The 13,049-nt window shown below is 40.7% G+C and overlaps 2 protein-coding genes across 3 annotated transcripts in view; both read right to left on the bottom strand.

The window, feature by feature from the left end:
- The window catches only part of LOC145452044 (ras-related protein Rab-18-like), a 220,346-nt gene that overhangs the window by 193,781 nt on the left and 13,516 nt on the right, over positions 1-13,049 (bottom strand). The gene's annotated exons all lie outside the window — the stretch shown is intronic.
- Positions 5,222-13,006, bottom strand: LOC145452038 (aldehyde dehydrogenase, mitochondrial-like). Its single transcript, XM_080330253.1, has 13 exons — positions 12,813-13,006; positions 11,841-11,945; positions 11,537-11,677; positions 10,697-10,776; positions 10,478-10,527; positions 10,221-10,411; positions 10,048-10,161; positions 9,021-9,170; positions 7,272-7,409; positions 6,626-6,790; positions 6,114-6,271; positions 5,420-5,534; positions 5,222-5,349 (listed from the first exon to the last, which is right to left on the bottom strand). Exons 1-13 carry the CDS (start codon positions 12,861-12,863, stop codon positions 5,317-5,319), a joined length of 1,491 nt encoding a protein of 496 aa, XP_080186379.1. The 5' UTR covers positions 12,864-13,006; the 3' UTR covers positions 5,222-5,316.

The raw sequence follows: 13,049 nt of genomic DNA, 5'->3' as shown, positions 1-13,049 counted from the left end.
TTTCTGGGAGATTGAAATGTCGTGTGGCGAATGGCGACAAACTTTATTCAGATCAGTTATTAATGTACTTATGGTTAGTTGGTTACTAGGTCATCATCATTGGTTTGTTAGCAATTTTATCAGTTCAATACACCACAAAAATGCGATACAATGAAAAGACAGGAAGATGTCGAAGCGACAAGGAGTAGTCTATGGAATCTGACACCCACCTTGGCCTAGGTTATCTTGAATCAAGTAAATCGTTGGTTGTGAAAGAAAATTTTCGAATCCCTCCATTGCATAAATTAGTTTTTTTTTCTGAATTTCCAGTTGGAATCGGATTAGGATTGGACATGGACTTGAAAATGAAAAAGTTATGGATTAGGATTTGGATTTGGATTTGAAGGTTCGGATTTGGATTGGATTAGGACATAGAAATTTCAAATCCGCTCATCTCAGGTGCGTTCTAGTGCAACTGTGATGTTATCGACAATTGACAAGTATTCATTATGTCGTCACAAGCCGGCACGGCGGCACCTATGTCTTCGTTGCTGCATCCGATGTTACTGACGGCTGACAGACTCTATATTGCTATAGATCAGTGGTTCTCAACCGCCGGTCCGCGGAGCGGTGCCGGTCCGCCATAGGTATTTTAAAATTTTATACTTTCATTTCAAGTTGCAAAATGTTGAGGCCTTTTTCAATTGATGAAATAAATAAAACATCAAATTTAAACATATTCAGAACTTCGTGAGGTAACATTGGGCCTGAAAGCATGTTCGATTTAACTCAGACCTAGGCAAAGTGCGACGCGATTCTGACTGATCCGCGAAAAGTAGCCGGAATTTAAAACATAACTTACTTCAGAATACTAATTTTGGATCTAAAACCATAGGCTGCATAAATTGAACCAAAAAAGGGTTTACTTTTAAGCCTGCTTGTTCATCTGTGTAGGCTACAGTAATTACGTAGCCTACGTATATAGGTAGTATAATCGGGATTCGAAATACTGCAAATACAGTAAAGTATACTGTAACAATTAAAGTCAAAAGTAACGGTTCCCAGATGGTTCATAGTATCCATTGTTACATTACGAATCACCCGGTCTGTGATTTAAATTGCCATGTCAAGCGTTTCCAATCCATAATCCGTTACACAAGTCAATCATTGCACATGAGAAGCAGTCACCCAAAAACGATGAACAGGCATGCTAAAAAGAGAGGTGAAGGCTGAAGGTAGACATTTAAAGAAGATTTGGAGATATATTTTGAATCGGCAATATGAAAAAACGCAGTGATATACAAACACTCGTCGGCTGGCTGAGACCGAGAGAGCGCGGATTTCAGGGCATTTGCCAGCGAAGCTCTCAAATCAGCGTAGCTAAATGCCACTCCAGACACAGCTTGAGAACAAGACCAACTTTGTAATATCCCAAATATATTTTGACGTCTCCATAAAAAGGGTATGGGTAAATGTGATTTAAGTGAATTAAGAATGTTTCGTGTTTCGCATTGTTCTGAATATTGTAATTGAATGAATCAATTTTTTCTAAATTAGCCCGCAATTTCTCACATCCACTTAGCTATAGCAGCTTGTGTTAACAATGCAATTCACATTTTCTATTTTGAAATAAAATGCACCACGGAATATAGTTTGAGCTTTTGGCCCGACCCGGAAACCTACTTTTTGCTTTTCATTTCGCACAAAAAAAATAATTGCCCACCCCTAATTTAATTTTAAGTTCATCCCGTCTCCGGTGACCAAATGCGAGCGACAAGTAGGCTACGATCTGACTCCGTAAACCACGCAGTTTGTACGATCATTCGTTTTCGATTCATTCATTTTGTGGATGACCCCGTATCGCTGTTGCCAGGTACTTTCGTGCAGCGTAGTACATTCATAGTACGTCTGGCGGTATAGTAGGAAATGAGCAAGGTAGCACGACTAGGTGCTTGATCCGACTCCGAAACGTTTCTTTAGATATTGTCGAAGAGAAGAATGTTATTCGAGTTGGCGTAGTGCCGTAATCGTCTAATCCACGGCAGGGTTTTAGAAATCCCTGATCCACGGCCTTCGGCTGTAATCGACTCTCGACGCTGGCACGTTTGTCTGGTCAAAAGAATTTTACCGCAACTCAGCAGACTAACTACCGTAAAATCAACTGAATACCATCGTGAATATATTTATATACGAAAAAACTCTCAAAACGTCACTCTCTAGCACCATACGTGCAAAAAACGGTTTCATAGTTGATATTTTGGGCTGATTTCAATTTTTGATGGTCCACCGGTCCACCGAGTATTTTTTGCAATTTTACCGGTCCGCGAGGTGAATAAGGTTGAGAACCACTGCTATAGATAACTAACCTACGGGTAAATTAGTAATCTATATAGACAAGAGGTGGCCTACCTTTTCGGCTAAAGGGCCACATGAAATTGACGAACGAGTGCGTTGCCCACTAGCCGCCCCAGGCGCGTAAAATTATCAAAGTTAATATTATTATTACTTGGTTATATTGCGGGTCGACTGTATACCGCCCGCTGGGCTCAGTTTGCAAGGACAGGACTATTCGGCATCTGGACAAATCGATATCGAAGATTTCCACTAATATACGACAATCATTTGGTGCCTACATTTCATCGTTGACGATCTTTCTGCGAGCGCAAACGCGAATAGTATATACTTTCGTAATTGCTAATATAGTTAGACTCAATCGGCTAAATCAGGCGTTTTTTCATTTTCAGGTGGGGGTAGGCTACAGAGAAAGAAATCGTGTGACAATTAAACAAGCGAAGCGTGAAGTAAAAATTTACTACTTTTTTAGCTTATTGTAATGTATGACGATTTAGTAAGAATGTGACTGGCTGGACCCTGGATCTGCCAATGCGTCGGAACTGATATTTTAGTCATAAACATCCCAAGTGTTGCGGCCATACTAATTATATTTTTGGTTGGCCTTGCAAGTTCAAAATCTGAGCAATTCAATTTCGATAATATAACAGAATTTCAATTTCGATAATATAATGGGAAATTAGCTCGCGGGCTACTCAAAACCTTCTCGCGGGCCACATATGGCCCGCAGGCCGCGGGTTGCCCACCCCTTATATAGACATACACCTTCGATAGTTTTCAGAGCCTGAGCTGGAGCCGTGGAGCCGTGGAGCAGTGGTAATAATGCGGCTCCGGAGCTGGAGCCGGAGCTAATGGACGATAGAAGAAAGCTCCGGAGCCGGAGCTGGAGCAATGCAAATTTACGGCTGCTCCAAAGCCCTGGTTCGGGGGCTGCCAGTAAAACTCACTGAGCTATATAAACTCAAGCAACTGCAAAACTACAACATAACGTTCTCCGTATCATAAGTAGGGCCCCAGAGGGGCCTGGTTGTCCATCCAACAAATCGCTGCTGACGAGATTCGGTGTCATAAACAAAGAAGATATGCGGAAACTAGAAATATCCAAGTTCCAGTTCAGTTCCCCTGCCGTCATTGCCCCGAATATTTCAATGACTTCTTGACCTCGGAATCAAAAGCGCACAAGTATACAACACACACTCGTCCACGTCGTCCAAATATCAAATGATCGACCGAAAAGATCATCGCTGGCATATGGCATTTTTACGTTACGCCATATTTTTTTATCATCGTGTGCGAATCGCGCAAAGTGTTAACATCGTATCCATACAACTTCTCCGTATTGCTATTCGACTAAAGTAAAGGCCGTAATATGCGTGAGGGAACTTGCTATAGCATTTTCTAAAACGGGATGTTCGAGTAAACAAAAGATTAGTATCTCATTTCCATAGCAAAACTATCTTTTACATCTCATGATTCGGTCGAACGCTCATGCTGTCGGAAATTTATACCTTCTGGGATGCATCAATATGCATTGCACATAAAGCTCTCCGCACCTTCCGTGTATCTCAATTTGCAGCTTTTGAAAGTCCGTGCGAACGTATTATGACCGTTTTCAAAGCTACTTACTTACTTGAGTAGATTTAAAGCCAGCAAATTATACTTCTACTTGAAGTAGTTTTAAGGTGCTTAATGCTTATGGAAGAAGTACATCTAGCCGTACTTGGGTAGATTTTTGCGTGGCTACTTCTAATTCTAATTGAGTAGCTTTCTTGACTACTTTGACCACCTCTGGATCAGACTAGTCGACCTCCATAAGGTCGTATCGATAATTCGTATCCGATATGGAATACTGTGCTTGCGTATTTTTCTGTATCATTGTTGCCGTCCGTCTGATCTGTATTTCGGCTGGATGAAATGAAAACACACTCTCTCTCTCTCTCTATATATATATATATATATTGTCTGAGGACCATGCATAACTTGTCTAATTCTTTCGTGTCTTTGTCTTTATCTTTCTTAAGTTGAGACTACCGCGCTATACTAATATAGAAGTATACATTACACCAGACCAGGGGTGCGCAACCTGCGGTCGTACGCCGCCGTAAAAGGAAATTTGTGCGGCCGTCGATATGTAATTCAATTAGTTGGTGTTGGCGGTCGTCGAATGTGAATGCGAATTCAATTTACGAATTGACTCCCAAAAATTTGAGAGATTTTAATAAATCTTGAAATTTTCTTAGCGCTAGGCGCGATTCAATGCGACTTCAATTTACGATTTTAATATAGTAGCCCTTTGTAATCCTAGCATCACAGTACAGATGTGAACAGCTGAGGAAAATGATGCGTCCGCATAGAAATACCAACTTGGAATCGTGTGCTCCTCATAGAAGAAATTTGTTTCTAGTACGTTTGGTCGATTCCAATATACCTTCACTATACCGACAATCCTGATGGCACTGCCTCCGTTCACTCTACCGGTGAAACTGATAGAATGGGCTGAGAAAGGATAAAAATATTTGACAGTAATATGTGAAACTACTGATATTAATGACGAAATTCATTGGTGTAGCTGAAAAAATTTGCGCGCCTTGCGCGAACATAACGTATCCCAGTAACTGTTCCTAACATGACCACTCGCAATTTCATTGAGTATATTAATCAGATATGAAAGCGTAGATTAGTCCGGGTTTCAGCGAAAACGAACATGGGCAGGGCAGTTTAACATGAATATTTGGCGTTCAGTTAGTTCATTACGACTATGCCCTGGAATGTGACCGTAGGCTACATAAGTAATCGACATGCGGCCGTGCATAGCAAAAGGGTTGGCCACCCCTACATTCGACATTTATATCACTTTCACGGAGTTATAAGCTATATTGAGCCCGCAAAATTCGATTTTGAAATTGTTTTATTGTGATTTCCACATCAATCGCAACATTAATGCATCGGAGAGGTAGCGAGCCACGAATATGAAATGGTGATGACTTATGAGTTCTTCTCGGAGATCTTCATGGTGACCTGTCGAGATGAAATAAATAGTTTAAAATGTATTACCCTGATTGTTTCAACGTTTCAACGTAATTCCTACCGTTTTGATCTCGGTATAATTGCGTAGACCGTACTCGCCCAGTTCTCTTCCCTGACCTGACATCTGGAATCCACCAAACGGGGCAGCAGCCGTCAGCACGTTGTAGCTATTCACCCTACCAGACCATAGAAACGGAAAGTTGTAATACCTGCTCGTATTTAATTATTATAGACAACATCATCTTGTCATTTAGTGATATCATATACCTCCACCCAAATATTGTCACATAGCCTATACACACTTCAAATTAACGACCGTTTGTTATATTTTGTTGATATCAATATTCATGAACAAGAGATCCTTGGCCCTGGATCACACCGATTAATAAAGTTTTTTCTTTTTGTATACTGCACCAGTTACTGTGGTTTACCGTAAATTTGAAATGGATGGACCAAATTGATTTCCAGCGACAGTGGGCGAGATAAGGCCAATAAAGCAAAGGGTATACTAATCTCGATTAATTTCACCTTATTGGAAGCCAGTTATTAGTTGATATAGTTTACTTTGCACAGTGGTCTATTACAGAAGCCGTTACATTCGATTTCACCACGTTCTAGAATAGGCATACGACATGACATGCACCAGGTCGCTTCCCATCGTAAACTTGAATATCGATTAATGGTCAGCAGAATGCGTGCCTATCGGCAAATCGTTCGATAAATCTACGGATAAGGTTTCAATGAGAATTACTAACCACACGGTTCCTGCTTTGATACTGTTAGACAATGTTATTGCTTTGTCCAGATCCTTTGTCATCACGGCCGCTGCGAGCCCATACACTGTGTCGTTTGCCTTCTGTATCACTTCATCGATGGTTTTGAACTTCATAATCTGCTGCACTGGACCAAAGATCTGAGAACATTGAGTGCATTAAACCTATGCTGTTTTATCACGATATGAGTATATTCGGATATGGTCATAGTTGGTAGAAAAATAGGACCGGAAAAACGAGGTAAATATCAAGTATAAGTTCATCTTCCCAAGACATGCAAGTATATAGGCCTAGTTTTGTCCATATATAAGTGGAAGTAGCAAATATAACCATCTGAGTAAGCTGTACAAGTATAGTCAGAGCCTACTGAGTACTCAGAAAAGTAGAAGTACTTCGTCACTGACCACCTTTGAATAAATTTTTCTAATTATAATTAAAAATATGGGAGTAAAGTATTTATACCGTTAGTCGCATTTTTGATAATTCAAGCAAACCTCTTCCTTCGCGATCACAGAGTTTTGGTCAACGTCAGCAAACACAGTAGGTTCCACAAAGTATCCTTTATTGCCCCATCTTTTTCCGCCGCACATGAGCTTTGCCCCAGACTTCTTCCCTTTTTCAATCAGACCCAGAATCTTATTGAACTGCTCGCTGTCAATCTGATACATAATGAAATGGGATGAAATTTATGTATAAAAAATCAAATATGCATACACTTACTGCGTAACGGTATACCATGCTTTAGCACTTGTACACTGTACAGTGTACAGACATAGGTAGCCTGCAATGGGTGCAACTACACGATGTAGGCCTACCCAATATATGGGTGGAAAATAGGTATATTTTTCAGATTTCCATTATAGCGAAGAGGATGTAAATCACGCAAAATGCCCTTTCAAGTATCGAATTGGGTTTTCACGCCCTTCCAATGTGTGAAAATCAGTCAAATACATCAATCTTTATCGATATATAATCCCATGAACGGTATAGTGATCCCGATATACTGTGCTAACCTATAATGACTGCTGCGAGGATAGTAAATGATGGATCTCAAAATGTGACATCCATTTTTTCATGATCCGATAGTACCACGTTCATTATTGAAAATAATCGATTGAGTAGCCTATGACCAACGTATACCTGAGGGCCCTGCTCTATAGATGGTTGCCAAGGATTTCCAACCGTTCGCCGCTTCGCTCTTGCTGCGCTTTTCTGCACGAAATCGTCATAGACCGACTCTTGGACATACACTCTCGACCCAGCGCAGCAGCATTGACCCTATTTTAACAATTTAAAATGGAGGCGCCGATTAAGGCATAGCATACGGTGGCGAGATAGCGTAGTGGTATAATCCACGACTGCAACACCAATGGGTTGCGGGTTCGAGTCCGACCGATTCCGATTCCAGAATTCCTACCTAAGTGTTGGAGGTTTATCTAGGCTCCTCCGCGCCATCTCATCCGTACACGCGGTGTCTTGTAAAAAGCCTAGAAGTGGGTCGTGATACAAGTCGACAGTTACAGAATATAAACGAAGAATATCGGCCAAGTGTAAATGACCATAGTAGTCGACAAACACCATGAATAACACAAACAAACAAGGCATAGCATATGGTTTTGCCGCGAGAGCAAATTCCACAAGTGTGAAAACATCAGCGCGTCGGTCTGCAAGTTTATTGAATTGGGAGCGATATTCTTCCTCCCGCAGATGACTATGGGGTAATACTTCGGTAATACTAACTGGCGCTCACTTCTTGTAGAAACGTTGAGCAATTTGGTGAATATATTATTCCCAATTTGTATAAGCGAGTTTTTAAGACGCCATGTCCGGCTTGCTGGGCAACAAAATCGATTGATACCCCCATGGTGGCCCTTTGCATATGCTCGGTCGTGAACGGGTGGTAATTATTCCCTATTATATGTTGCTGCGATTTTCCCCATCTTGATTAGCACATCGTTAAATATAAATCAGTTAAACTTTTTGATGAATTGTAACCTACATCGCACACATCGTAAGCAAAATCACGTGCACAAGTCTTTGAAGTCGATCCCCAAGCTTCAACTTGCCTTCAGATACTGTTTACCTGCTGGTATCTATTATAAATTTGATCACAGAATGCGCTTGCCATAAAAATCAGCGATACGTAGCAGGTGTGCCACAGATCTGTTCAGAAAGTTTTGAATTTGTTTCCGTTGTTTGTGGTACTCATGGTGTTTCTCGACTACAATGGGAATTAACACCAGGGCGATTTTCTTCATTTTCATTCCGTTTCTGCCGACCTGCAGCTCGCTCCACTTCTACGCGTTTTAAAGGCACCGCCTGGGCGGTGGCGAGATAGCATCGTGATATCCACCGCTGCAACACTATAATGGGCACCGGGTTCGAGTCGGACCGAGGTCGACTCCAGAATTCCTACCTAAGTGTTGGCGGTGTATCTAGGTTTCTCCTCGCCATCTCATCCGTGTAAGCGGAGTCTTATAAAGGCCTAGAAGTGGGCCGTGCCACAAGTCGGCAGCTACCGAATAAAACTGAAGAAATTTGGCCTGGTGTAAATGACCATTGTAGTCGACAAATACCTTGAATGCCACGAACAATCAAACAAACACCGCTTGGGTGAGTGAGACGGCTACGAGGCGCGTAGAAATTGTGAAATTGGTGGAAAACTTATTTTTGTTCCTTTCATTTGTTTATTACGGCGAATAATATATTCCTATTCAAGATTGTTACGCCCCAAGGTTTTCTGCTCATAAAGAGAGAAATATACGACAATAAATAAATGCGAGAAACCCAATTCGAAGTATTGGCCTACTTAAAACTATTGGGACATCATTGTTTCAATACAGAGTATAGTTATCTTATAGTTATACCGTTAAGTAATGTTATTGTTACCATGTTAAAGAAGAGCCCGAAATGTGCCGTTTCGACAGCGTCATCAATATCTGCATCAGCGCAAACAATGATTGGACTCTTTCCTCCGAGTTCAAGGGTCACTCTTTTGAGATTGGATTGCGCCGCAGCTCGCATGACGATTCTACCAATCTGGAATAGTAGGAAAAGTTGCGTATGACATGCGCCGCGACGAATGCTGCTAGATTGCGAAGTTATGTATAAGTTTTCGTCAGTGAATATCAGTGAATACAGTATGAACAAATAGAACGGGTTAGTTTTAAAGTGTTGTTATCCGAAATTCCACTAAAAATCCTCCTCAAGATTACAGGACCACGACTGACCTATCGATCTCGCTTCCCATGACATGCCGCCCTATTTCTTGTCGCTGACTTTTTCTATATTATCTTCTTTACTTTCATTCAGTGTGCATGCCTCCTCTTTACATCGCCTAGGCCAAGGTGGGTGTCTGATTCCATAGACTACTCCTAGTCGCTTCGACATCTTCCTGTCTTTTCATTGTATCGCATTTTTCGTGGTGTATTGAACTGATAAAATTGCTAATAAACCAATGATGATGATGATGAAAATCCAGTAACAATTGGATTTGAAATATAGTAATGACAAAACATTTTCTAAGGGCTCATCTGTGTATGAGACCATTATTTTGTCAGCTGCTTTTCTGACATCGGATTGGGGGAATACGAGGGGCATATTGACAAATTTATAATCCGCAGCCCCAAAGCTATAAGAGGGGTCAGTTGCCAAATAACATTATTGTATGTAGGCCTACTTGAGAAATATGGTAGTGAGAATAGAAATTTGACAAAAGCATCAAATCATTTGTTATTTGTCATTCAGTAATGTTCCTAGATGATCAACAAATGTGAACATAATGTTGTACAGTAGGATGGTGACACCGTCATGAGTGTCTACTTCGAACGATACTAATTCGGCTGTTTATGTCAATTTTTCAACTGTTGGACAGGACTGATAGGGACTACCATTTGATACGAGATGTGTCTCTTACTTCAGTGGATCCCGTGAAAGCAACTTTGTCGACATCCATATGCTCGGATATAGCAGCTCCGGCCGTGGGACCGTATCCGGATATGATGTTGACCACTCCGGCTGGAAACCCTGCCTGAAAGTCGACTCAAAAGATCAACCCGGATATGTTAAACGCTAAATATCATGACTCACCTCTTTAATCAACGACGCAATGTATAATCCAGTTAGCGGGGTTTGCTCAGCCGTTTTCATTACAACTGTGTTGCCGCACGCTAGGGCAGGACCAAGTTTCCAGGCTTGCATGAGCAACGGAAAATTCCATGGAATGATGGCACCGCATACCCCCACCGGTTCGTGTCTTGTGTAGCAAAAGTATTCGCCGTCTAATAAATAGCATTACAATACGTATTATTATTATTGAGATGCGTTCTCACGAAAATTATACTCACCTATCGGTATAACTTTACCGTGGTTCTTGTCTGCCCAACCCGCGTAGTACCTGAACTTTTTCGAATACCATTTTATAGGAAGGTAACGTGGAATGTATTTAACAGCTCTTACACAGTAGCGCTGTCATGGACACTATATTTGCATTGTATACATCAGCGTTTTAGCTTCCGTCATTCATTATAGCATATCAAATAAATATATAAAAGTATTAGTACGACCTGTAGCATTTTATGGTCAAATTCACATCTGCGAAGTATGATGCTGTGTAAGGTTTTCCATTGTCGAATGTTTCCAAACTCTGTTAAAAAGTGATCGATATTAGATACACATTGCACGCGTGTGTGTATGTATATAATATGTGTGTTATACTGCGGGGCGGATAGGACAAAACTTCGGAAGGCCAGTGTAGCCATAGCTAAAGCTGACTTAATCTGTACGCAAAAATACCTAGAATATAAATATATTACACGGAGAAAGGCCGGATCAACTAATCTAATAATAACCATTACAAATAACATATGTAAGAAAATTTGGCAAAAGTTTTAGTTGGCTATAAATTTTAATGTATTGTTTTTAAATATTCCAAACTAATTACCAAAATACCAAAACTTCTCCTGAAGTGTCCCAAATTTGGAAGAAATGTCAATTTCTCTAATTTTTAATTTTAGTCATAATTGCTCCGTATTAATCACAACAATTCTTTATTGGACGTAAGAAAACGCTAATAAAAAGGATAATATGGAAAAATATAGTTTACTCATTCATCAAGTAACAAAGCAAACACTTTAAAAATCGTCAGAAGTGGTTTTGTTTGCGTGACTTGATTGGTACCCGCTTACGAATGCAGACAGCATTTGAAACTATTAATGGTCAACTCAGGCGCTGAAGTAGAACGCATTGACGTATACCCCTAGACAGTTATGTGGACAAGATTCGAAAGGCGGTCGATATTGGACCGATACTATTGATAATATTGCTGCTGTTGTGTTTCCATTTTTTCATATAGTTCCACTAGTTTTAATTAACATGCAACAGAACTAATGAAGTATCATACATACAGCCAAATATTGCGCATCCCTCTCAATCAAGTCGGCTAGTTTGTTGAGAAGTGCTCCACGTTTGGAAGCGTCCATTTTCCGCCATTCCGAACCTAGCTTGAAAGCATTCTTTGCGGCAGCTACCGCTTTGTCAACATCGGCCTAAGAAAAATGCAGAGTATGATTTAGCAGATACATTGATGTGGCAATATCATGATTGCTGCGTTTGAAGAACGGTCTACTGTAAAACGTAAATGATTTACTAATGTAACGGACGACGGAATGATACGCATCATCATAATATGTTGGAAGACTGTGAACAAACCTTATCGCCTTCTTGGACATCACATATTTTTTCTTCCGTGCATGGGTTAATCGTTGGGAAGGTTTTCCCGCTAACAGAGTTCACCCATTCGTTGTTGATGAATAGCTGAAATCAATTATATTTGCAATGATTATTGCGACACGTGCCCAAAGTAACATTGGACCGGAGAATGCGATCAATGTTTCTCTATACATATTATTACGTATGTAACTGATACCAGTTTTTCTTAGTCAAGTTAGGATGGAGGTTAATGTTACAAAATAGTTGCTCCAGCAACGTTTACGATATAGCATAATGATTGGACAGCATGGAAATCAACAAACCAAAGCGTTTCCCCGAATAGTACATTGACCGCCATCGGTTTCAACACCCGATTTTAAAGTAATGCCTGATGCGCGAAAGATATTCCTATAGAAAAACCTGAATGTTGTATGGGTCGTAAATGAGTTTGCTGGACCACTGGCGTGTGCTTTTCCACCTGGTCTCTGAGATACTCAATACAGAATAAATTGGAAAATTTTCACATTACGGGATAAAACGCTTGCAGAATTATGGAGCACGGGACCGGGAAAACGGAGCACTGCCGCAGATAGATATATATAGCACGAAGAGTGGCTTATAGAATGCATCGGCTTCAACAATCCGTAAGCTTTGAATGAGTTTGCAAATGATTGCTGATGATAGGAACTTTAACATCGCACGCAGAGTGACATATAGGCCAGTACAAACGTATACCGTATCTACGGCGATCGTCATAGTTAAGTGTTAGCATTGCGCATTCTCTATCCACGAATATATATCAAATATTCGAATTATGTGACTTGCAACGATATCCTCGATAAGAAATCAGATCACAAAAAACGACGATATTGCAAACATAATAGACTCCTGATTGATTGCTTACTAATTAGTTGATTGCTTACAGATACGAGAATACACCTTGCCAATAGTTCTGAGAACATTACTACTCACTTTAGTGAACTTGATTTCCGGGTTTTCGATTGGTGATGGTATGTTTGCCATATTTCCTTAACCGACAGGCGAGACAGCAGAGATGAAATGACTTCGAGTGACACTCATTGGGTAGATATCCTTCAACAGAACGTATTCTCTCCCATTACGTTGCAGATTCGCCACAACACCTTTTCCGGTCGACGCCATGCGATCATGTTTGTATTGCCTAGGCCTGGCAAATACGACCGCCGACTG

The sequence above is a fragment of the Botryllus schlosseri genome, chromosome 12, assembly GCF_051294905.1.
Source record: "Botryllus schlosseri isolate E-star chromosome 12, Bs_hap1, whole genome shotgun sequence".
Taxonomy (NCBI): Eukaryota; Metazoa; Chordata; class Ascidiacea; order Stolidobranchia; family Styelidae; genus Botryllus; species Botryllus schlosseri.
Note: the sequence above shows the minus strand (reverse complement) of the source record. Positions and strands in the feature narration are given on the sequence as shown.